Source organism: Otolemur garnettii, unplaced genomic scaffold (genome assembly GCF_000181295.1).
Source record: "Otolemur garnettii isolate 467f Iridium unplaced genomic scaffold, OtoGar3 scaffold00014, whole genome shotgun sequence".
NCBI lineage: Eukaryota > Metazoa > Chordata > Mammalia > Primates > Galagidae > Otolemur > Otolemur garnettii.
This window is the reverse complement of record NW_003852409.1, coordinates 23,854,423-23,881,426: the sequence shown is the minus strand read 5'-3', so window position 1 is coordinate 23,881,426 and position 27,004 is coordinate 23,854,423. Positions and strand designations below refer to the sequence as shown.

Below are 27,004 nucleotides of genomic sequence, written 5' to 3'. Positions count from 1 at the left end.
CCTCCGCCTCCCAAGTAGCTGGGACCACAGGCGCCCGCCACAGCGCCCGGCTATTTTTTGGTTGCAGCCATCATTGTTGTTTGGTGGGTCCGGGCTGGGGATTCGAACCCGCCACCTTAGTCGTACGTGGCTGGCGCCTTAGCTGGTTGAGCTATAGGCACCGAGCCGAAGCAAAATTTCTATTAAAGATTTCCTCTGTCTAGTTGGGTTAATCAGTTTTCCACTGTATTTAAATGTCAGCATTTTAATTTCTAGAAACCAGTTGCAGTTTGTGCTACCTGATTCTCTAACTACCTGGGAAATTCAAGGTGTTGGCATTTCAAATAATGGTAAGCAAGCTTAAGTATATATTCATTTAAGGAATTATTTGATTAGCAAGATGAGGCTTTTTATTAATGTCTATTTAATTTACCCAGGACTGAAGTGTTGTCATTTTAAAAAATATTCTTCTTCTTGTATTACCCAAAGGCTTGAATGTTCCCACATCTTTGAATGTATTCATTTCTTCCTTTGCTCTTCCATTAACTGTCATTTTATAAGTGCTGATATTAAGTCCTTACTTTCCTTCATTTTTCTCACTAACTGGGAGCTTGTGTAGAGTTAGAAACAAATGTATGATCTCTCTCTTGGACTGATACCCCTTTGTGGTGACTAAATACAAATGCTTTATACATAACTTTAGAATTAATTTTGTTTGCTATTTTTCTTTTTACAAAATCTAGATTTCCACAGTCGAAAGTTTATACTCATTAAATGGAGTCAAGAATGAATATCTAAAAAGATTTGGTGCTTTAGTTGACAGGCATTTTCATGCATTAAATAGAATTAAATATTTGTCAAACAAAGTTTTCAGTTAATATGAATAATAATGTTTTTTCCTTGCTTATTTTTTATTTTTATTTCTTTGCTTTTTTTCTTGATTGAGACAGAGTCCCATCTTGTGTCCTGAGCGGAGTGCAATGGTGTCATAGCTCACTGCAACTTCAAACTTGGGCTGTGGGCATCCCACTGCCTCAGCTTCTGAAGCCGCTGGGATTACAGGCACTCGCCACCGCGCCTGGCTGGGTTTTTGTTTTTTTTTTTAATAAGTCAGTGTCTCACTCTTGCTCAGGCAAGTCTTGAACTCCTGAGCAATTCTCCCTCCTCAGCCTCCCACAGTGCTGGGATTACAGGTGTGAGCCACTGCGCCTGGCAATTAGTGAAATAAAGATCAGTAAATAGAAAATTCAAAGACATGATCCAATATTCTTTTTTCCTTGAATTAAAACAAATTTGAGACATTCTGGTGCTAAAAAAGTGTTAAAGGAATTCTCTAATATGCTTCTACTTTGCTTTCACTTTGGGCTGAAGGTATATGTGTTGCTGATACTCTCAAGGCAAAGGTATTCAAAGATGTCTTCTTGGAAATGAATATACCATATTCCGTTATACGAGGGGAACAGATCCAATTGAAAGGAACTATTTACAACTATAGGACTTCTGGGATGCTTGTAAGTAGGTATTTATGGTATGTTAGAATAAATGGAAAAAAGAAAATATTCTCTGGTTTTCTGAGAATTCTACTAGTGAAATTACTATACACACACACACAGAAAAATCCAACTCAGTCCAGCAATATAAAACCAAACACTTACAATGAGTATTATACTAGATGTGCAGCTTAATAAGTTAATGGATGAAGAAAGCAGGAAGAGGTAAGAAAAGTACACATCAATGTAACTTAAATTTAAAGAAAGATAAAGTGGGGCAGCGCCTATAGCTAAGTGGGTAGGGCACCGGCCACATGCACTGGCGCTGGTGGGTTTGAAACCAGACTGGACCTACTAAAAAACAAAAAACAAACAAACAAACAAAAAGAATAAAAGTGTTAGGATAATCAATATACAGTGTCCTGTGGAAGTTCAGAGAAAGGTGAGTTTACATTTAGCTCCTTTATTAACATAGACTCTGAGTCCCTTGATCTTTTTGAGTCTAAAAAACCTTTCCTTTACTCCATTTTAGCCATTCATACTCATCTTCACGTTGTAGATCTTGTCATCCTCTTCGAAATCTTGATTTCAAACATCCTCCATCCAATCACAACCTGCTTCCACCCCCTCTAACTCATTAGCCAGATTGTTCCCATGGCTACAGATGTGCAGCATCTTTGAAATCTCTAATCCATTGACTCAATGCCTTTGTCATCATTCACTGGCCCTCTTGTTTAGGTTAGAATTCATGAACCATCAGTATACCCACACTGACTAAAATCATATCAATTCCCTTGATCTGCTTTTACTCCAGGGCTTCATCCCTGAAAAACTCCAACCATGGCTGGACCCATCGTTCGTATTCTCTTTGCCAGCACACCCCTACAGAGAATTATACAATAGACTATTGATTTCACTTGAAAATCACAATCACTAAACTATATATGGGAATTCAGCTTGGCCCAGAAATCTAATTATATTTTTTAAAGGATGTAATTTTATTCTTAGAGATGAGCATTTCAGTAGTCTCCAAAAATTTTGCTTATATAACCTCCAAATTGTTTTTGGCAAAACTACATACTCATTTGATACATTTTTAAGTTGGCATCTAACATTTTTTACCATGTTTTTAAAAAAAGATACTCTGTAACTTTTGTAATGTTTAAATATTAATTTTTTTTTAAAAACTGTTAAATCAAACTTTTAAGTGAATATAGCAGAACCTAAATATTGTAGCAATCCATTTTTTTAATATTCAAATAAGCTCTTAACAATGGATTACATATTATACTTTTCTCAACGAACTCATATTTCCATTCCACTTCCCTAATGCTATATCTTTTATGCTTGAATTTTTTCTATTGATCATTCTATCATACTTTGTTGCAACAAAAAAAAATCTATACATTAAAAATATTCTTAAATTCCATGATTGTAAGACTCTAAGTATCAAATGATTGTGGATTTAGTTAACATTACAAATATTATTAGCGTGCAATTGATAAAATGGCATGTTTCTAAAATTATTAAACATAAAATAAAAATGTATTAAAAATTATCTTATTAGATAATTATGGCTTAATAACTATGGATAAATATTATGTATTTTTAGGAATAAGAGAGGGTTCAGCATAAATTCTATTTCTATTTTTCATATTTCTGGAGGTAGACATTTCTTGTTTAACCCACCATTGTTAGAAAGATTGGGAAAATAAAAATATCAATTTTATTACCCCTTTATCAATACATTTTTATCTTAAAAAAGAGCTTCACATTTAGCTTATTCAACTTAATGTTATATATGTTTGCAATATAACCTAACTAGAAAAATAAGTCTTCATTGTCACAGCAAAAACAACCCACCACTGTAAGGCTGATTTCATTTTTTAATACAAATCATGTTAAGAGGTGTCTTTCTTAACACATGTGATTTAGGGTAGATACATAAGTAGGTAGATAGGACACAGAAGCCATGCTGTGGTCAGTAGGAGGAGTGAGATCAGTGGAGGCTCCCCAGTTCTCCTAGTCATACATGTATTAAGCAGATACATACATATATGTACATGTACCTCTTCAACAATTTGTGTTGCTGCTAATAATATCATCAGAGATATCTTTCCATGTCAGTATATGTGTATGTACATCTCTACAAGATTTACTTTATTACATTAACAGCAGCGTAGTAATTCACATGATGGGTATACTATAATTTATTTAACCATGTTTCTATTGAAGACATTTAGGTTGTTATCTAGTTTTCACTATTACAATTGATTTTTTGAAGTCCACACTTATGAATACATATCTTACTACGTATGTGTGGGTATTTATGTAGGATAGATATTTTGTTTTAGGATGAGACAGTTGGGTTAAAGAGTATGAACTTTTTACTCTTTGACTACATTAATTGACATTCTTATCGTGTGTGAGTATGTGAGTAGCCATGATTCCTCACATTCTTATAATTTTTTGGATGAATGTTTTTTCCTTTATTCATATAATCAATACTAGCAGAAGTTGAAGTGAATGGACTAGATACTACATTCATCATTTTTATTAAAACTCAAAAATGTAATGTTGCTCAAAGAAGCAAATCATGGCATAATATATGTACACAATGAATACATATGTACTTGAAAACATGAAAGCACTGTATATTATTAATACACATAAAATTTTGCCAATTTGATAGAGCAAAATGGTTTCCATTTAATTACCCTGATTACTAACAATTTTGAACCTCTTTTCATTTGTCCACTGGCCATTTGTTTTTCTTCTCTCATGTACTATCTCTGACATCCTATGTACTATCTTCGTATTCTTTCCCTTGTTTTCGTGGAGTCACTTGTTTTAGGGGGCAAAGTATCTAGCCTATCCTTTTCTAATTGCTTCATCTGAAAAATAGGATAATCATAGCTATCGACTTCATTGTTGAAAATGAAATGAGCTCCTTCATGTAAATATAGTACCTGGTCCACAGTAAGTACTTGTTAGATGTATACATTTATTATTGTTTATAGGAGCACTTTGTGTGTTCTATTAATCCTTTATTGATTATATATTAATATATTGCTGGCATTTTCTCTCATCTTCTACTTGTTTTTAACTTTGTTAATCATTTTAAAATTTGTATATTATAAAAGATATAACTCTATCTAGCGTGGGAGTGGGGAGAAGGAGATGGGTTAATTCCCACCTAACAGGTACATTGCACACTTTCTGGGTAGGGGGCACAAATATAACTTTAACCAAAAATGTAAGTGTTTTGGTTTATTTTTGGCCCCTTAATGCTTTTTATGATCAATTTTTTTACAAAGTAAAAAGTGAAAAATATCACTACAAGTTTTAAAAAATGTTTTTTCTAAATTTTCTTCTAGTATTTTATAGCTTTTGTGAGCATTTAGATTTTTTAATCTGAAATAAAACCCCCAATAGATAGCCAGTTGATCCAGCGGTATTTCTTAAGGAATTCATACTCTTCCCATTCATTTAAAATGTCATCTTGGGCAGAGCCTGTGGCTCAGTGAGTAGAGCACTGGCCCCATATACCAAGGGTGGCAGTTTTAAACCTGCCCCGGCCAAACTGCAACAACAAAAATAGCTGGGCATTGTGGTAGTAGTCCCAGCTACTTGGGAGGCTAAGGCAAGAGAATCGCATAAGCCCAAGAGCTGGAGGTTGCTGTGAGCTCTGACGCCATAGCACTCTACTGAGGGCGACTAAGTGAGACTCTGTCTCTAAAAAATAATAATAAATAAATAAAATGTCATCTTGCCCATATATATTGAATTCCAATATATGAGGGTTCTTTATAGATTCTCTACTCTATTCCTGAATTATCAGTTTTTGTTTGTACCAATATCACAGTTTTTATATTGTATATCTATTAGGCAAATACTCTCTAGTATTATTATTTTTCACATGTTTTGATGTTGTTTTTCTTATATATTTACTCTGACAGATAAACTTTGAAACTGGTTTGTTAAATTCTACTTTTAAAATTGTGTTAAGATTTTGATAGGTATTGGCATGAATTTATAAATTATTATAAAAGAAACTGACTTGCCACAATACTGAATTTTTAACATCTCTTTGTCCTTTTCCTTTATGTTTTAGATCAGAGGTCAGAAATCTATGGCTCACAGGTCAAATTTGGCCTGCCACCTCTTTTTGTATGACCTTTGCAGTGACATAGTTTTTTTTTTTTTTTTTGAGACAAAGTCTCAAGCTGTCCCCTGGGTAAAGTGCCATGGCATCACAGCTCATAGCAACCTCCAACTTCTGGGCTCAAGCGAGTCTCCTGCCTCCGCCTCCCAAGTAGCTAGGACCACAGGTGCCCACCACAATACCTGGCTATTTTTTGGTTGCAGCCGTCGTTGTTTGGCAGGGCCTGGGCTGGATTCGAACCCGCCACCTTAGGTGTATGTGGCTGGCGCCTTAGCCACTTTAGCCAGAGGCGCCAAGGCAGACACAGTTATAACTTAATAGTTCAATATTTTATTTAATCTTTGAGTTCCATGGCATCATAGCTCATAGCAACCTCCAATTCTTGGGCTTAAGCAATTCTCTTGCCACAGCCTCCCAAGTAGCTGAGACTACATGTGCCTGACACAATGCCCAGCTTTTTTTTTTTTAAGAGATGGGATCTCGCTCTGGCTCAGGTTGGTCTTGAACTCATTAGCTCAGGCAATCTACTTGCCTCAGCCTCCCAGAGTGCTAGGATTACAGGCATGAGCCACCGTGCCCAGCCCCTTTCTTCTTGAATATGGGTTATGCTATTTATTTCTAGTAATTTTAGGTTGAACTGGACTTTATTAATGAAGTGTTATAAAAACTCTGAATTATATTATGTTCCTCTCCAGTGTTTTCATCTTTTGTATGTATGTTTTTATCAGAAAGAAGGCTGAATTTCAGTCCCAAAATCTAAAATCTCAGTTTAGTATTTTTAGCCTTAATTGGGATGCTTGGAGTCTGTGTTGTGTTCAGGGTTCAGAGATGGTAGTTTAAATGTTGACCAGGTTTGAGCAAAGAACTTGAAGCTTGTTTCTTCATTCTTCAGCTATGGTGACTGCCCCATACTCTGTCCTACGGTTCCTCAAACCACTTAGATGACAAGGGTCTACTGGGGTTTTAGCCACTCCTCAAGGTACCAATAAAAATACAACACTTACCCAGTGTCATTTTCTTCTCCCAAGTGTCACTTTCCCTGCTGCTCTCTAGTATATTCAAGCAGTTTGTTTCAACATATATGTTGTCTAGAGATTGTGGTTATTTTTGCAGAAGTGTTGCCCAATATTAGCTACTTAGCTATGATACTGAACCCAGAACAACTACTATAGATTTTTTACTAATATTCTCTTTCAGTTTCAAAATTTACTTCCTGTCCAGTTTACTAAGGGTTTTTATAATGAAATCATGTTGAATTTTATCAAATGACTCTTTTATATCTACCCTTACTCACCCTTCACCAACTATCCTAGGGGGAATCACTGGCCACAGGTGACCCACTAGCCTTCTTTACCTCCTACTCCACTTACCTGGTTGTTATGTTTCCCAAGAAGGTAGTTAAGAGGGAAAAGGAATTTTCCATTCTTGAGAAATTCCTCAAAATTAGTTGTTGAATGTTAATGCTCTCTCTTGTTTACCTGCTCTAGCTACACTGGATTTGATGGAGTTGGTCTTTGGGGTATAGTTCTCAATTCTGTGAGTTCACTAGATTTTGGAGGGAAGATGAAAAATATTCACTATCTGAGTCAGAATTCAGGGGCCACTATTATTATTCCCATTACAAAGATGAGGAAAGGAGGATTCAATAGTTCATGCAACCTATTCCCATAACATAGTTAATAAGGAGAGAGCCAAAATTTGAATATAGGATTTTCTGGAGTCAGAGTTTAATTGTAAAATGGGTTATAAGAGGGAAGTTGATAAGATTGGAAAAGTAAGTTGGGGGCCTACTGGGCAAGGCCTTGAAAGTCAATATATGAACTTACCAGTCTTTCATCAAATCTTCATTTTTCGAACACCTAGAGGCTGAAGTAAAAGATGCAAAGATGAATAAGACAAAAATAAACAAGTACCTGAGCCTGAGGCTCCCACTGTCTAAAATACGAATGTGTAAAGAGACAGCGTAGCAAGCGCTATCACAACAGCATGAGCAAAGTATGACAGTAGCTTTGTACCTAATTTAGTAGGTAAACCATCTAAGGAAGATAAGAAGTTTCTGAACTAGTGCTGTCATTTCTGAGCTAGTGCGGTGTTTTCTACACATCCCTTCACATTGTTAAGTCCTACAACAAAGTGTGCACGTGTGTTAGGAAATCTGCATCTAAGGGATTCTTTGAAAATTATTAAAGCACCAGTGGAGAGTTTTTATCCAGACAAAAATAATCAGGGTAAACTTTCTTAGAGGTAAAGTATTTTGATATAATTCTTCACTGGTGTTATTTCAGTTCTGTGTTAAAATATCTGCTGGGGAAGGAATCTGCACATCAGGAAGCTCAGGCATTGATCACCAGGGGACAAAGCCCTCCAAGTGTGTGCGCCAGAGAATAGAGGGCTCCTCCAGTCACTTGGTGACCTTCACTGTGCTTCCTCTGGAAATTGGCCTCCACAACATCAACTTTTCACTGGAGACTTCGTTTGGAAAAGAAATCTTAGTAAAAACATTACGAGTAGTGGTAAGAAAAACATGCTTTTTATAATTCTTTAAAAACAATTTTTTCATTCTGAAAATAAAAGTTATTGACAACTTTTGCTTAAATGGTTCTGAAAGAGAGACAGAGACAGGAACAACAACAAATAAAACGTTGGCCATTGAGGAATCTGGATGGAAGTTATCCCGGAGTTTTTTGGTACTATTGTTGTAATTTTTCTGTAAGCCTAAAATTATCCTTAAATTTTTTAAATTGTGGAAAATACAGATTACTGAAAAAAGTTAAAAGAATAATTCCCACATGCAGAGATACCCTATTTCAACAATTTGGTTCATATTTTCCAGGATTTTTTTTTCAGCAACACATTCAGAAAGTATGTCTTAAAATGTGCATGTCAGACATTATGCTAGATACTGGAGAGAAAGCAACAAATAAGACACTTTGAATTTAAAGAATTTGGAGTCTAGAAAAATTTTCATTTTATAAACAAATAAACAGGTCAAAAAATGAAGAAAACCATCCTTTGTTAAGTACTATTTACAGTCTGTTGAGTGTTTTCATGTTCTTATTAAAAGTAAGATAAGATTCCTATATAATTATTATTTGTCACTTAAAAATAATATTAATTGAAAGAAAGATAAGATACTTGCTAAGTGTCATACGGCTAGTTACTGATAGGCTGGGTCTTCCTGGCTTGTCCCTCTCTGAGTTCTGCTTTTAGTGATGAAATTCCCTTCTGTAAACATGCATTGACTTATCTTGTGCAAGGCATCCCTAAGTGTCCTTGCATCATGCTTCTACACACAGACTGTGGACTGAGGCTGCCTGGCTTTTAAATCTGGCTCCTCTACTTCCTACTAGTATGACACTGGATAAGGTACTTGATCTCCATGTGTGTCAATTTCCTCATCTGTCAATAGGAGTGATAATAGCACCTACCTAATAGAGGTTTTTAGAGATTAAATGGGTTGGCATGTGCAAAGCATTTAGATCAATTATTGGCTTATAAAAACTTCTATTTAAGTGTTTGCTCTAATCAATATGTAAATAGATATAAAATATTATTCTTGCATGTGAGTATTTATACACACATTTCCTTTTCTCAAAAAAGGGACTTTTTCATTGGAAAAGTGAGCCAGAAAAGTTGGTCCAAGGAATTCAAGTCATATACATTTAATTATGTTCTTAACTGAATGTTTTCTGCCTTTATTTTAGCCAGAAGGTGTCAAAAGGGAAAGTTATTCTGGTGTTACCCTGGATCCTAAGGGTATTTATGGTAGGCAAAATGATTTTTATTTCATATGTTATCTTTTTGCTCTAGAAATTAAAGTATAATATAACTTTAAAAACACTATATTTGGCTCGGCGCCTGTGGCTCAAGTGGCTAAGGCGCCAGCCACATACACCCAAGGTGGCGGGTTCGAATCCAGCCCGGGCCCGCCAAACAACAATGACGGCTGCAACCAAAAAATAGCCGGGCGTTGTGGTGGGCGCCTGTGGTCCCAGTTACTTGGGAGGCGGAGGCAGGAGACTCGCTTGAGCCCAGGAGTTGGAGGTTGCTGTGAGCTGAGATGTCATGGCACTCTACCCAGGGGGACAGCTTGAGGCTCCTGTCTAAAAAAAAAAAAAAAAACCACTATATTTTTGGAATGTTAATTGTCTAGAATTGGAAATATCCCCTTCTCAGATCACTGCCTTTCTTGGTAGCATTTGTTATACTACATCTGGATGACTAAGACTAAAGAAAAAAAATTCCATTAATTTTAAATGCAAAGCATTGAAATAGTAATAATTGTGTGACTTACCTTATCATTAGTCATTTTCTATCCATCACAATAATAATTTATACTATTTTATTATAGAACTATCAGTCTAAAAACACTTAAGAAAAGGTCACTTACATAATCATTTAGCACGTATTATCTGAAAGCACAATAGTGCTGATTAGTTGCCTGAACCCATTCCTGATTGCTTCTGCTTTTCCTCCAATTGAGCTGCTCTGTATCTTCTCAAAGCTAGAATTCTGAAAACATTTGCACAGAATCAAGGCCTAAATGTATTTAAGTGTTTTCTCTGATCAATATGTAAATAGACAAAAACATTAATTCTGCATATATGCATCCAAGTACTTATACACGCTTTGCTTCTTCCATAAAAAGTGGATTTCTTAAACTGAAAAAGTGGTCCGGAAAAAAACCTATGCCTCTTTCCAGTCTTGTCATATGACTTTATTCCTTATCATCTTACACAACTTCATACTTAGGTAGCTTTCCAGACAGCTAAAAAGGAAAAAGATGACAATTCTGTCTTGGTTATTCCAGAAATTGTATTAGAGCCTTACAATATTTATATCTTGAAATTACTATGCCAGTATGATACTTTACAGAATTCGGTTTTTTAAAAGGCTAAGATGTATTTGGAAAGGCAAATGGACAGTAATATTAAAGGAAATTTGAAAAACAATTGCCAGAAAGAATGAGGTATCAGAACAAACTATAAAGTAATAATAATGGAAGTAGTGTGATATCAGCTTTAAATGAGACTAAATACATTACGCAAGACTAGCTCCAGTCTTTGGTTTCTACTTTTTTTTTTGAGACAGACCCTCACTCTGTTGCCCAGGCTAGAGTTCCTGGTATCAACCTAGCTCAATGCAACCTCAAACTCCCAGATTCAAGCAACCCTCCTACCTCATTCTCCTAAGAATTTGAGACTATAAGCACCTGCCACAATGCCCAGCTAATTTTTCTGTTTTTAGTAAGACTTGCTCTTGCTCAGGCTGGCATCGAATTTCTGAGCTCAAACAATCTGCCCACCTCAGCCTCCCAAAGTGCTATGATTACAGGTATGTGCTACCATGCCCGGCCAAGTTTCTACTTTTTTTCCCTGACAAGCCCTTTTCTCCCAACTCTTCTCTTACCTGAGATGCAGAGAGTTAAACTCTCTCTTTGCTTGGCACATCATTGAGGTAGGCCTCTCTTATGTTTTACTTTTTCCTTCATCCTATTCCCTTCTGCCAAATGCCCCCTTTCTAATGTGTTTGATATACGTCTTTGAATAGGAAGGCAATATTGTTTTTTGTGTATATCTTTTTAATATATATAAAACATACTGTGTTATAGATTGTATCCTGCTTCTTAAGTCTTTAAACTCAAAAGTCAATTTTAAAGAAATATCTCTGTTGCTATACGTATATTTAATTCATTTCTTCTTACATAGGATTTCAGAGTAGTTTCCCCCACAATTTTACTTATTCTTCTCCTAGTGATGGATTTTCCATTACGATAAACAACACTGCAGTGAACATCCTTATAGATTTCCCTTGAATAATGTGTGTTTCTCTGGACTATATATCCAGGAGGGGGACTGCTGGGTCAAAGGACATACACATATTTCACGTTATTTACATCTGCTGTATTGTTCTTCAGAATAACTATGCAAGCAGTGCGTGAGGGTTCTTCTGTCTCCATGTCTTCACCAACACTTGGTGTTACTTCCCTAAGATGATGAGTATAAAGTGATATCTCATTATTTTTTTAATTTGGGTTATTCTGGTTACTAGTGATTTTAAGCATTTCTTCATATACTTGTTGGCTATTTGAGCTTCCCATCTATCAGTTGACTATTCATACCTTTTGTACTTTTTTTCTATATCCCATTTGAGGTTTCTTGTTTACTTCTGCTTGATTTTTGTCTCTGATATTCTTCTTTGAACAACAATGAAGCTTTATGAATTATGATTTCATAATTTCATTTGATAACCATACTCTTTCAACCATAATGCAAGCCTATAAATGTCTTCACAGAGTTTTTTTTATCAGTGTTTACTAATTGTTAATGAAGACTTAAGTTTGACAAGAAATGTTTCTGTTTCTTCAGCAAAGCCTTGTGACTGTCTGTTAAATTGCAAAATGTCATTCTTTTTTTTTTTTGGTAGAGACAGAGTCTCACTTTATCGCCCTCAATAGAGTGCTGTAGCATCTCAGCTCACAGCAACCTCTAACTCCTGGGCTTAGGCAATTCTTTTGTCTCAGCCTCCCAAGTAGCTGGGACTATAGGTGCTCACCACAACGCCTGGCTATTTTTTTGTTGCAATTCTGCCAGAGCCGGGTTTGAACCTGCCACCCTCGGTATATGGGGCCAGCACCCTACCCACTGAACCATAGGTGCTGCCCATGTCACTCTTTTTTTAAACCCTCTTCCACGAGCCAAGGACTGTGCTGAGTGCTGGGACTATGACTTATATACGAGATGATCCTTGCCCTCAAAGAGTGTTGATTTTAGGGGGACAAGAGGAAATGGAGTCTCTTTGTAGTGACTACTGTGGGTTCTGCACTAAAACTTCCTGAGTTCAGATTGCAGTTCTACATTAAGTAGTTATTTCTAAACCTCAGTTTTACCTATAAAATTAAAATAATAAAAATAGACCTTGCGTAAAGGGTTGTTGTGAGGATCCAAATGCATTTTTAGTAGAGTGCTTGATACTCTATCGGAGGATAATAAATGTTTTTTGACATAACACAGTGCTTACAATAGAAAAATTCCCTGATACCAGTATGCCAAAACTCTATTGTTGTGCACCAAGAGAAAAAATCATCTAAATTAAACTGAGAGGAAAAAGTAGGAAGGATTTCAGGTCACACTTCCCAGTAGAGCTAATACTCATATATCCTTGACTAAGAGGTTATGTGTTGGTTATTTTTAGATTTCAGTTCCAGGAACAATTTTCTTGTTTTAGAAAACATGGCATGCTACCTTTCACTAATAAATAAGACTCATATCGCCTATTTATTTCATATCTTAAAATTACCAGAAAGCTATAGCCAAATTTAATACTTTATTTAAAGTGATTATATGAGCCTATGGTTTGATAAAAATCCTCAGAATTTTCTAACTCTCTTGTAAAATTGTCATAGTGCCTCTATAAAAGAGTATTTTATTTTGAAAACTTCCTTGGAGGTAGATAAATTTTAAATAATCTGCAAATAGTCTTCTTCTACGAATTCTGTGTAAATACATATTTTTTAAATTACAGGTGTTGTTAGCAGACGAAAGGAGTTCCCATACAGGATACCATTAGATTTGGTCCCCAAAACAAAAGTCGAAAGGATTTTGAGTATAAAAGGTAAATTAGGAAATGCCATTTTTATTTCACTTTGTGTTTCCAACAAAAATCAAATATCCTCATAATTATTCTATTTCTCCACTTACTTGTTCAACTGCACACAAAACTAACCTCTAGGAGGACCCCACCCGACCCATCACCACCTTCAAACATTTGATCACTTTTCCAACTATCTTCCCCCACTAGCCTGATTTAAATGGAGATTCATTCTCCCATGACAGAAGATGGGGCCTGTCATTAGCCCATTCTCTAAAGTAGGAGTGCCGCTGCTTTTAGACTTAAAAAACTTTCCATGGTTTTAGTGTTCAGTTTTGCTCCAGAGAAGACAGTATGACCTGCAATGGCCCCAAGAGAACAGCACTGCTGTACTGGAGTTCCAGTCCCAGAGGAGTTGTCTTAGTCCATTTATGTGCTGCAGTAATAAAATACCTGAGACTGGGTAATTTACCAAGAACAGAAATTCATTTCTCACAGTTCTGGAGGCTGGGAAGTCCAAGATGAAGGCACCAGCAGATTTGGTATCTGGCATGGGCTGCTCTCTGCTTCCAAGATGGCATCTTGTTGCTGCATTCTCATATGGTAGATAGTGGAAGATCAAAGGGACAAAATGGGATGGACAGCTCCTTCACCCCTCTTTTATAAAGTCCTAACTCCCATTCATGAGGGCAGAGCCCAAATGACCTAATGGCTTCCCTGTACCCCCATTTTCTACATTGCCTTGATGATTAGGTTTCAATATATGAATTTTGAAGGGACATATACATTCACACCATAGCAGAGGTTCTCTCCCCTCCATGACATTTGCAGAAGTGACATGTTTGGTGGGTTTTCTGGTTTCTAGCCTTTACAATTCAATAACATATCATCAAAATGATAGACTGTCCTAACTACATTTTATCTCAGATAAAATCCTGGAATCACAAAATGTCAGTACTGGAAAGGAATTTTTTTTTGAGCATGTGCAGCCCTGTTGTTGGATATAAAAAGAAAAGGTCTTGCCCATGACTGCACAGTGAGGTACAGACAGAGAGGCCACAGCACTCGCTGTTTGGGCACTTTGCTTTGCTTCCTGGGAGAGATTGGTCAGTATGAGCAGTTCTCAACTTGTGGGTCATGACCCACAGGAACTATATTAAAGGGTTGCGGCATTAGGAAGGTTGAGAACCACTGGTTAATATGGAAAGCAATCAGATTGAATGGCAATTAATTTGCTGTGTGCTCTACACAGTAACTGTCCATTGTATTACATTATCTCTTACCATAGTTTAGTAATAATTTTAAATTTTCCTTTTTTTTTTTATGACAACACCACACTGTACCCCCAAAGTGCATCAATGTATACAGTTACCATTCAATAAAAAAAAAAAAAGAAACATAAAAAATAAAAAAATAAAAAATTTTTCTTTTTTTTTTTGCTTCAATTCACATTTCTAACCAAATATTTTCTTCTCTTCCCATTTCTGAGAAGCAAGTCAACTAACTGCCTAGATTAAAAGGGAAGAATAGAGATGGTTGTTCTTCCCTCTTTAGAAAATACTCTTAGAAGCTCATAGAAAGTGATGTGTCTACTTTGATTTCTTTTTTGTTTCAGGGCTGCTTATAGGTGAGGTCCTGTCTGCAGTTCTCAGTCAGGAAGGCATCAATAGCCTCACCCACCTCCCCAAGGGGAATGCAGAGGCAGAGCTGATGAGCATTGTCCCGATATTCTATGTTTTCCACTACCTGGAAGCTGGAAATCATTGGAACATTTTTCACACCAACTCCTTAACTGAAAAACAGAACCTGAAGAAAAAATTAAAAGAAGGTAAAAAAAAACTCTTTTACATATAAATCTAGCTATTTTTTAACTAATGTTTTAATGAAACTAATATTTAAGTTATGAATTATATAAAAGTTTAATTGTGAAAACATTTTAGCCCCCCTAAAAGAAACCATGAGGTGGACTTACCATTTCTGTAGAATTTGTTTTAACTTGCCAAAATGCCTGGATGAGAGACAAGACACCTGCATTCCAAACCCTACAGAATACTTCCTTCCTTTTTGAAAGAGATCAGACTGTTCTATTTGATAATTCCCTATTCAAGCAATTCACACACTTCCTTTGAGAAGTCAGTGTTGGTCACTGAGCATGTGCTTTCTGCCCAACACCAAATGAAGTTTACCATCCCCAGGGGCTGGTAAAGTGATCTTTGAGCAAAATGGGAGTCGCTGAAGGACTGTGTTCTTTTTCTGGTTCCTCTTAGGGGTGGTGAGCATCATGTCCTACAGAAATGCTGACTTTTCTTACAGTATGTGGAAAGGTGGAAGTGCTAGCACTTGGTAAGTAGAAGGTTTTGTTTTGTATTTTCATATAGCAGTTGGTTCATTCACTTCACGTATTTTACATGAAGAATAAGCCCAGTTGCTTTAAACTAAAAGGCTAGTCATCCGTCACTCCTCTCTCTTTCTCCTACAATCCATATTTGACCCAGCAGAAATGTTTGCTGTACCCTCAAAATATATCCTGAATCTAAGTAATTCTCCCCAACTCCACCACACCATCCAGGGCCAAGGCACTCACCTCCTCTTAGTCTCCTGCTTTAGCCCTTGTTCCTCTTCAGTCTGTGCTCAAGACAGCAGCAGCCAGAGTGAGCCTGGCACAACATGTTAGGTCATGCCACTGAAAACCAGTTAGGAGCTCCCCTTCTTATCCAGAGTAAAACCCAAACTTTATTGTGATCTACAAAGCTTATATGTTCTGGCCCTACCTTGGGTCACTTGCCTTATCTGCTACCCACTCTTTCCCTCCACTTCAGGGCTTTGCACTCACTGACTGCTCCCTCTGTCTGGAATGCTCCTCCCTTGGTTTCAGCATGACTGGCAGCCTTATTGCCTTCAAGTCCTACCAAAGTTACCTTCTCAGTGAGACCTCTGCTATATTATGATATCAAAACTTGCAACACATCCCGACACCTCATTTCTTTCTCCCCTACGTTTGTTCACATTTGTCGTTAACATCTTTACTTATTCTACTTATGATCTATCCTCCTCACTAGAATATAAACTCCATGAAGGCAGTTCTGAGTATTCTTAGTGCCCAGCACATAGCTGGTACATAGTAGGTACTCAATAATTATTTTATTCAATGAAACAATATCCATAATTTTGATGATTTGAGGCAAAGACAATCTGATTAATTAAAAATACATATGATAATCTATTTTCAAAAAATACTATCATGCTTTGAAAAAATACTTAATAAATACACAATGTGCCAGGTGCTTTGTAGGTTCTGTGTGAAACAGACTCAAGGAATTTACAAACTAGAATAATTTAATTTTAGATTTTTCCATTTAAGTAGAGTCCCCAGAATTTCATCTTAAATGCTCCTGTTTTCTATAATCTGTACAATCTCATTTTTGCCCATGACTTCCATGACGTCTATGCAGATAACTCCCTAATCAGTATCTCAAGGCCTAACTTCTTGCCTAAGTTCCAGATCCACGTTTCTAGGTGTCTGGAAGACAAAGGCTCTTTGAACATAATCTGTGCCAAATTCATTCTTTTCTTTCTCAAACATTCCTCTCTGTTCCTGTGATTGGTACTCAGCAATGCCCTCCACTGTGTCCCCCATTGATCAAGTCAGAATCATCTGACTCCTTTTGACTCCTCTCTCTCCTTTTCATTGTATACACAGCAGTTACCAAGGGTCACAGATTGTACCTTAGAACTGGGTCTGACCAAGTATGGCTGGTGTACTTTAAAAGACTCACAGGCCCTTCCTGGAACATACAACCAAAGGATAAGGCCCCGAATACAGGGGTCGGTGGGGGTGTCACCAAGGACTAGAAACTGCCCCAACAGGACCTGGGAAATCCCCAGGGGTAGGTGCACCAACCTATCAGTAAGTACCCAGAGTCCTCTAGCATCTGGGACAAGGCTGAGTAGATGATATTTATTCAGAAATATAAATATACTTGAGTACTGTCCTAGACCCAACTCCACAAATTCCTGGAAAGAAATAATATACATAGAAGGAAATGTCCAGTACATGAATATGCTCCAACGTTTGAGAACTATAAAGAAGGTACCAAAAAGTACAATACCATTCATATTAAAAAAACCTGAAATTAATTTTCATATTAGCTTAGTCTTTCCTTTTAAAAAGAAAACATTACAGATATAGTTCAAGTTTTTCCTTTAACTACAAGCTTCTATCTTAGTCTCATCTACTTCCCCCCAAGGGCATTGACTAGTATGAGTTTGTGCTTCTTTTCAGACCATTTTTAATCCTTTATATATGTATGAATTCATATAGGATGCCTTTTTGTGTTTTGAAATTATCATAACTAATACTACTATAACTACTATGCCTATCACTCTGAAACTTCCCTTTTTCCTTCAATTCTTTTTTAGGTCTAGAAATATAGATAAATCTAGCTCATTCCTTTTTATTGCTATCCAGTATTTCTCTTTATAAATATATCATGTACCATGGGCAGCACCTGTGGCTCAAAGGAGGAGGGCACCAGCTCCATATGCTGGAGGTTGCAGGTTCAAACCCATATATATCATGTACCGCATATTCTTATTTTGATGACAATCATTTCTAATTTTTACTATAATGAACAACACGGTAATGAACATCTTCACATGTCTCTTTGTGTGCATGTGTGAGTTTCTCTTTCTTTTTTTTTTTTTTGAGACAGAGCTTCAAGCTGTCCCCCTGGGTAGAGTGCCGTGGCATCAGAGATCACAGCAACCTCCAACTCCTGGGCTCAGGCAAGTCTCCTGCCTCAGCCTCCCAAGTAGCTGGGACTACAGGCACCCTCCACAACGCCCGGCTGTTTTTTGGTTGCAGCCATCATTGTTGTTTGGCGGGCCGGGTTGGATTCGAACCCACCACTTTAGGTGTATGTGACTGGCACCTTAGCCACTTGAGCCACAGATGCCAAGCCAAGTTTCTCTTTCTTAAGAGATAAAATTGCTGGAACTTGAGACATGTGCTTTTTCAGTTTTACAAGATTTTGCCAGACTTCTCTTAAAAGTTACTTTAAAAATTCTTTTATACTGGTGGCGCCTGTAGCTCAGTGGGTAGGGCGCTGGCCCCATACCAAGGCTGGCAGGTTCAAACCCGGCCCCAGCCAGCTAAAACAGCAGTGACAGCTGCAACAAAAAATAGCCAGGCATCGTGGCAGGAGCCTATAGTCCCAAATACCCAGGAGGCTGGGGCAAGAGAATCGCTTAAGCCCCAGAGTTGGAGGTTGTTGTGAGGTATGACACCATGACACTCTACCTAGGGTGACAAAGTGAGACTCTGTTTCAAAAAAAAAATATTCTTTTCTACCATAAAATTTTAATCCTAAACCCTATGTTAAAACTTGAACAGCTAAACTAGATTATATGAAGGAATTAGCCCAAGATCTAGAACAAAAGCAAGTCAAATAGCTAGCTGGGTCTGCCTCCTTCCTCCAAGGTTCTCTTAAATTTTGAATTTCAGGCCAGCCTATGAGAGACAGGTCAGTGAGAATAGGAGAACACTAAAAGCTAAAGCAAGATGTATTTGCATCACTGCCAGAGAAGAGCTGTCTAGACACCCACTTCTTGAGGACTCTGGAGCTGAGGCACCAGTGCCTTTAATACTTTTGTATTAAAAGGATAGATAAGAGCTTATACCCACCAAATACTTAACTATAAGCCAGAACTAGTTTAGGTGTATTCCTATATTTTATCCTTATAATTAATACCTGGAGGTGAATGACTGTTCCCTATGTATTGCCATTGCCTTTTTTCAGAAATGAAACTGAAGCACAGAGAGGGTACATAGTTGGCCAAACAGCTAGTAAGTGAACAGCCAACCTGGCAGTCGGACTACACTCATAGGCCCTTATGCCTCCCTCACCTGCTAACAGAAAAAAGACTTCCAAAAGCCAGAGTCCCAAGAGAGCCCCAGTATGACATTCAGGCCAATCCTTGAGGATGTGAGTGGCCTCCATCAATCCATGGAAGCATTCCTGCTCCTTGGGAGCATCATGGGAGATTAAAGGAAAGGAGCTCTCAATTCTTTCCCCTGAAAGTCAACAGAATAGAAAACAAGGCTTTGATGTCACCAGAGGAAGAATTAGGAGAAGGCAAGTTCCAATTAATATCAAAAATAATTGTTTTAGCTCAGCGCCTGTGGCTCAAGTGGCTAAGGCGCCAGCCACATACAACTAAGGTGGCGGGTTCAAATCCCCAGCCCGGGCCCGCCAAACAACAATGATGGCTGCGAACTAGGCAAGGGTGCATTAATGTACATAGTTACCATTCAATAAAAAAAAGACAAACAATGATGGCTGCAACCCCAAAAAATAGCCAGGCATTGTGGCGGGCGCCTATGGTCCCAGCTACTTGGAAGGCGGAGGCAGGAGACTCACTTGAGCCCAGGAGTTGGAGGCTGCTGTGAGCTGTGATGCCATAGCATTCTACCCAGAGGGACAGCTTGAGGCTCTGTCTCAAAAAAATGAATAAATAAATAATTGTTTTACATAATTAAGACTGTTAGAGCAAAGATTGAGAACAAACTAAATGTCTATAGATAGGGAAATGACTAAAATAGTTTTGGTGCATCTGTACTGAAACATTATAATTTAATGTATGAAGTAATTTATTTAAAAAATGTGAAAACTGCGTACTAATATAGATCTCTAATATAGATCTCATTATATTATTAAATGAAAAAAGTCAAGTACAGAATAATGTAAATACTGTTCTACTACTTTGGTGTGGTTGGGATGGAAAGGTAGTTAGAAAGACTATATTCTTGTATTTATTATTTGGAAGAATATGCAGGAAACAACAGTAGTCTTCTGTGGGGGACATGGCAGGAAGGATATTTCATCATATATCCTTCTATGCTTTTGGATTTTTGAATTATATGAGAGTTTCACCTCTGAAAAAATTACTTAAAATTTTAAAAATGAAAATGAATACAAAGAACAAATTTTAAGTGAGAAGATGTTAGAAACAGGAAGTCAAGTGGTCTGAATCTCAGCCATCTGAGGAGTTGGAGATGGGGGCTCTTGGGCAGCTGGGAGATTGCAGAGGTATCATGAGGGGTATGAATTCAATCCTTTCTGGTGCTCTTTGATTGATATTAGTAGAGACTAAAATTGTTTTTTAACTAGTAATCAGGATCATTAAAGCTTCTTTGTGAGGTAATGAGTTTTGTGTCAATGGCGTCACTCAAAAAAAAGCAAAATAAACAGTCTAGGAAACATTGGGAAGGGAAGAACAAGCCACAGATAAGAACTTACACTCCATGGCATGTACAAATTTTACAGTCTAGAGTTTTATGATTTTACTCTTCCATATCTGTTATTCATGAGTCAGTGCCTTGACTCAAGACTGTTTATTCCACCTCTGTTATCTTTAAGCTTAGAAAAAAAAATTATCATTAGGAACCAATTTTTAGCTTGTGTGCTCTCTAACAATGTTGTAATCACAGAAGATGTGCTGTTCACATTTGTTGACTGAATTCTTTGGACAGCTTCCAAAACCTTCCCTTTCCTTATAAAACAGTAGTTTACTTCGGAATTGTATGTTTTAGAATATTGCTTTCTTTTAACGAATAAAATGGTATAAACTGAAACACTCTATAAACCAAAAGCCAGAAGGGATACAGTGTTCTAAATATTTATTTATTTCCTTTTATCTTAAAGGTTAACAGCTTTTGCTTTAAGAGTACTTGGACAAGTAAATAAATATGTAGAGCAGAATCAAAATTCAATTTGTAATTCTTTATTGTGGCTGGTTGAGAATTGTCAACTAGAAAATGGATCCTTCAAGGAAAACTCGCAGTATCAACCAATAAAATTACAGGTAAGGAAACCAAATGTACAAAATAACAATATTTTTATTTGCAATGTGAGTTTCAGGAAAAAAGATGCATAATCCTGTAAGGAACTACTTTTGTGAGCAAGCAAAGAATTCAAAGGTCTCTCACACACTTCCCATATCTGAAGTGAAGAGATCCCCAGAAAGTTCACTAGAGGTCGTATAAGTAATATCTCAGACATCTTGTATGACAGGCATTCATGCTTCACTGGGAGTAAATTCTGGGATTTCAGAATGAGTCAAATAGAGTAATTTGTCTGCCTACCCTTGGTATGAATTTGTACCTAAAGTTCTAAGCCTTCTTAGAGATTAAGGATATAAGGTGTTATCACGGAAAATGGGGCCCTATTTATATCTTGTTAGGGAGAAAGATTGTGGTCAGTTTATTTTAAAGTACAATAAAATGTTTTTTGAGATTAGAATCTGCATATAACCTTGAATTAAAAAGTAAAGATGGTCCTCAACATTATTATGGCATGGAAGCACTATGTGTTCAGTACTTTAAGTCCTCATACAACCATTGTGTTTTTCACTTCCAGTACAGTATTTAATACATTACACAATATATTCAGTACTTTATCATAAAAATAGGCTTTGTATTAGATGATTTTGCCCATCTGAGTCTAATGTAAGTGTTCTGAGCATGTCTGAGATAGGCTAAGCTAAGCTCTGATAGTAGCTAGTTTAGGTTATTAAAGACATTTTGGACTTAGAATATTTTCACTTTATAATGGGTTTATCAGGACATAACCTCATCGTAAGTTGGGGAGCATCTATAATTATAACATCACTCCAAGATATATCTATATCTTCTATTCCTTAGAATGTTTCTTTAAGATTCAGTGGATGCCCCAATCTAATTTCTTTTCATATCAGTCTTTGGTGACCTCCATGGCTGACAGTGACTCTCATAACGGTCCTCAGTTCCAACAGTAGCAGATTAGAACTCCCAACAGACAACATGTAGGTGCTATTTGGAAAGCAAAATACTACGCTGCTTTTTTTCTTAAGATATTCATCCATCTATCCATCTCTCTACATTCATTCAATAGCCATCCACTGAGTACCTTAATACATACAAGGTATTACAAGGGGCATGGTGGGACAGAAGGGGTGGGAAGGATGGACCCCAGACGGTATTCCTGCCACAAAGGAACTCATACATGGGTAGAAAAGGTGGGGTATGAATGCTAGCAACTACAATCAATGTATATGTCTGTATGTGCATTTAATTATTCCATAAATATCTGTTGAATGCATACTAAGTACTAGTTGGCCAGGACACAATTATGAACAAAACAAGTATGGTATGAGGCCATACAGCTTACAATCCAGCAGAAATGTCAGATGTTAAGTAATTTCAAGTGTGTGATATGTGTTAAGAAAAGGGAATGGTGTTTCATTGAAAGCAGAGGATCTAGACTAGATTGGGGAAATTGAAAAAAATGTATTAGCCAGGCTCCTAGAAGGCAGATAGAAGGCTGAAAAGCAGAAAGAGCATTTCAAGTAGAGACACTATGCTGACATTTTTATTCAGATTGATATTCTTTTTTATTGAAAATAAGGTGTAAAACATGGTATTTTGCTATATGTATACATTGTGTAATGACTAAATCAAGCTAATTAACATGTATTGTCTCACATATTTCTCATTTTTTTATAGTGAGAACATGTAAAATCTACTCTCTTAGCAATTTTCTAGTATACAATATATTGTTATTAATGATAGTCACCATGTTGTACAATACATCTCCTGGACTTGTTCTTCCTGCCCTAAGTGAAGTTATGTATATCCCCAGTCACCACTACCCAGAGCCCCTGGTAGCCAACATTCTATTTTCTGCTCCTGGGGGTTTGGCATTTTTAGATTCCACATGTAAGCGAGATCATACAGTATTTGTCTTTTTGTGACTGTTTTATTTCACTCAGTATAATGTCCTTCAAGTTTATCCCTGTTGTCACAAGTGATGGGATTTCCTTCTTTTTCAAGACTGAAGCATGCTCTGTTGTGTATGTGAACAGTCAGCCCTCCATATCTCTGGGTTCTGCATCCTCAGATTCAATCAACCTCAGATTGAAAATATTCAGGAAAAATAAAAGTACAATCATTAAAAAATACAAATTAAAAACTAATACAGTATAACAACTATTCATATAGCATTTACATTGTATTAGGCATTAGAAGTAATCCAGAGATAGGGGAGAATGTGTGTTGGTTGTATGCAAACACTACACCATTTTACATAAGGAACTCGAATATCCATAAATTTTGCTATCTGCTGGGGGTCTTGGAACCAGTTCCCTGCAGATACCTGGGAGCAAGTCCATACTACATTTTCTTTACTGTTGATAAACATTTAGGCTGATTCCATATCTAACCTATTGTGAATAATGCTCCATTAAACATTGAGCATTGGACATTGAACATTGGAGTGCTTCAGCATGCCGGTTTCACATCCTTTAAATATACACCTGGAAATAGAATTTTGGATCATATTAGGTAGTCCTATTTTTGGTATTTTGAGGAACTTCCATACTGTTTTCCATAATGGCTCTGCTAATTTACATTCCTACTGTCAGTATACAGTGGGTTCACTTTTCTCCAAATCCTTGCCAATGCTTGTTGTCTCTGGTCTTTTGGACAACAGCCATTCTCATGATATGAGGTGATATCTCATTGTGGCTTTCATTTGCATTTCCATGATGATTAATAATGTTCAGCATTCTTATACCTTTTTCCTTGGCTTTTTGAATTGGAGAGAGGAAGGGTGGTCCATTCAAAGAACTGACCATAAGAGCTGGGGGGGAAGTGGTGTGAAATAAACCTGGAGAAATAAACAGACTCCCCTGAAGGTCTCATAAGCATTACACTGGGTTCCCACTACACTAGGAGGAAAAGATAAGTGATAACAGGGACAAACAGTGATTCATAGAGGAGGTGGCATTTTAACAGGGTCTTAAAAGAGGGGGAGAATTTGAAAGTGGTGAAAAAGTATGAAATGGGGCCAGGGAGGGGGAGGGAAGACAGAAAAGTGAAGATATTCAACTAAGAATTCAAGAAAGACCCAAAGCTTACTGAGACGTGGTGAGCTGTTCAACTGGACTGCGTGAAGGGAAAGAGTTGGAGACGAGGCTCACAGTGAAGATCAGAACCAGGTCATTTCATTTTAAAAACGCCCTTTTACTCTCATTTTAAAACACTGCTTATTTTTTAGGGTACCTTGCCTGTTGAAGCCCAAGAGAAAACCTTCTATCTTACAGCCTTTACTGTGATTGGAATTAGAAAGGCTTTTGACATCTGCCCCCTGATGGTAAGTGAGAGTTTCTTCCTCTAACACCCATCATCTATTTCTTACTAGATACAGCAAGGGCCACCAATCAGAAGAACTTAGTTTCAAAATCTTCTTTTCCTTCCTTTCACATTATTGGAAAATAACTTAAACTGCAGAATCAAAGGATTTCAGAACTATGATAGATATTAAAGATCACTTAGTCTAGCCTACTCATTGACAGTTAAAAAAGCTGAGGCCTATACGGTGAATTCAATTGTCCAGCGTCACAGGCTACTAAATTGTAGAGCTGAGCCTAGAACTGTGATGGGAGAACGACTCTAGCATCTCTAACTTCCTTCTTTATCTCTACTAAATCCTACTATATGTATGTTACTGTTATCCTATAGTTGAGGAACTCTGTATCATGAAAGTGCTGAGGAGACGTGATGGCAAATTTACTCTTTTAGCTTGTTCTACTTCATTTGCTCAGAAGCTGAGAGGAGAAAAGAGGACCCACCTAAATGAATCAGCATAGAAGATTCCAAAGTTTAATGGAGATGATGCCCTAATTGGGGGAGATGGATCCCTGAACTGAGGTTAAATACTCCTGCCAGCAAATCTGGAGTCAAATATACATGCCCTTCGAACCAGGATACAGGATTAATCATTTTCTTTTATTAATAATTTGTTTCGAAGGCATTGGTATTTATACTGAACAAGACAAAATAGTCAATGAAAACCAGTTCTCAGGGGCCTAAAGGACCAGTTGGCACTTAGTAGCCACATAAGTGAGAGACACGGGCAGAGCTGAGAGGGAGGAGCCAGGCAGATGTTAGCAGCATTGCATCCAGCTCTCTCCTAACCCACTTATCCAAAATATTCTAATAGTGTCAGGACAAAGCAATTGGGACTATTTTCCCGGAAATTCTTAGGACCAAATAGTACTTTGGCAGTACTGTTTTTGTGCTATTTGTGGTTTTATTTTTTAAATATACCCCCTTTTGAACATGAGAGCCTGTCTCAGCTATGCTGAGAGGGAATGATGAAAGTTGTGTCTATGCTTGGTGCTGCTGCTTCCTGGAGACAAGGTTTGATGCTGGAATCAGAAACTAAAGGGACAAAATTCTAAAGGTGAAGTGAGGATTTGGAGGCAAAAATCTCAACCCAGTTTGGACAGTGTCATTGTCCCTTCTGAGATTATGCTGTGCCTCTTCTCTCTGAAGGATTTGCTTCACTGAGACACCATCCATTTCCATTAGGTTGGTCCTCTCCCCACCTCTCATCTTGCCTAGCCCAGAATGGTATAACTTGAGAGTAGTTCATGTCAGTTGATAGGTGGATGCTTGTCAAAGAAACCTAGATATTTTTTGCTCTTGTTTGCAGAAAATCAACACAGCTCTAACTAAAGCTGACAACTTCCTGCTTCAAAATGCCCTCCCAGCCCGGACCACCTTTACCCTGGCCATTGCTGCATTTGCACTTTCCCTGGGTGATAAAATGCACCCACAATTTCGTTTAATTGTTTCAGCCCTGAGGAGGGAAGCTTTGGTTAAAGGTACGATCTGTTTCATACATTTATTTAGCAAGCATTTACTAAGTGCACAGAGTCTGCTAATTCTGAGAAGTGGGTGGTGGCATGATACAACACTGTCCTCAAGGAACAAATAATCACAAAGCAATGTAGTGAGTGCTATTATTCATTCATTCTTTTATTCATTATGCAAATATTTATTCATACCTTTATCCACAAATATGAACTGAGCATCCAATGGATGCCCCTTTTTTATAGGCATTATTCTAGGTTTGGGGGATAAGACAGCAAACAAAACAGACCTAAAAAAATTCATCCCTGCATGAAACTTACATTTTAATTGGAGCAACAAACATGATAAATAAGTAAAATTTTGTGAATAAGTTGGTGATAACTGATACAAAGAAAAATAAAGCAGGGAAAGAAGATAAGGTCAGGAGTGGGTTGTAATTTCAGACAGGGTGTCTAGGCTTAAGCACCTTTGAACATGGTATTTGAGTCAAAACCTGAAAGCAGGTGAGAAAACAAATCCTGTAGCTACCTATAAGGGTGTTCCTGGTGGGAAAACAGCAGATACAAATGACTGGAAGCACCAGTGAGCCTAGCAGTCCAGTACTGACCAGGAGGCCAGTCTGACTGCAGAGGAATGAGATGAGAAATAGGAAGTGTGGTCAGGGAAGGAGAGGGAAAGATGAAGGAGCAAGGGAAGGTCTTGTAGGACGTTAGAGGTCATGACAGGGCTTCTTCAGGGCTTCTTTATACAGTTATGAGATGGACAAGTCACCCAGACAAGCAGGTGAATCAAGGCTAAAATCCAGCCCATGCTCTAGTCATCCAGCCATGCTCCCTGGGTTAGGGGTGCTTCCACCCAAAGCAGGGTGCCTACATCTCATCCATGTCAAATGTTATGGGGTCGCAGGAAACCCTAGAATTTCAGCTTTGAGTGAGAAGGAAAACCATTGGAAGATTTTAAGCAAAAGAGTGCATGACCTGGTTTTTATTCTACCAGGTTTACTATAAAAGTATGTCTTTTAGGCTCGGCGCCTATAGCTCAATCGGCTAAGGCGCCAGCCACATACACCTAAGGTGGTGGGTTCGA

General features: G+C 37.5%; 1 protein-coding gene across 2 annotated transcripts in view; it reads left to right on the top strand.

Moving 5' to 3' along the window:
* Positions 1-27,004, top strand: part of C5 (complement C5) — a 144,045-nt gene that overhangs the window by 91,356 nt on the left and 25,685 nt on the right. For both annotated transcript variants that reach the window (XM_023510578.1, XM_003785402.3), the window contains exons 19-28: positions 256-329; positions 1,351-1,490; positions 7,920-8,147; positions 9,339-9,399; positions 13,159-13,248; positions 14,840-15,052; positions 15,492-15,567; positions 20,928-21,087; positions 24,318-24,413; positions 25,758-25,929. In XM_023510578.1, coding sequence (XP_023366346.1) covers positions 256-329; positions 1,351-1,490; positions 7,920-8,147; positions 9,339-9,399; positions 13,159-13,248; positions 14,840-15,052; positions 15,492-15,567; positions 20,928-21,087; positions 24,318-24,413; positions 25,758-25,929 — 1,310 coding nt within the window. The remainder of the gene's footprint in view (positions 1-255; positions 330-1,350; positions 1,491-7,919; positions 8,148-9,338; positions 9,400-13,158; positions 13,249-14,839; positions 15,053-15,491; positions 15,568-20,927; positions 21,088-24,317; positions 24,414-25,757; positions 25,930-27,004) is intronic.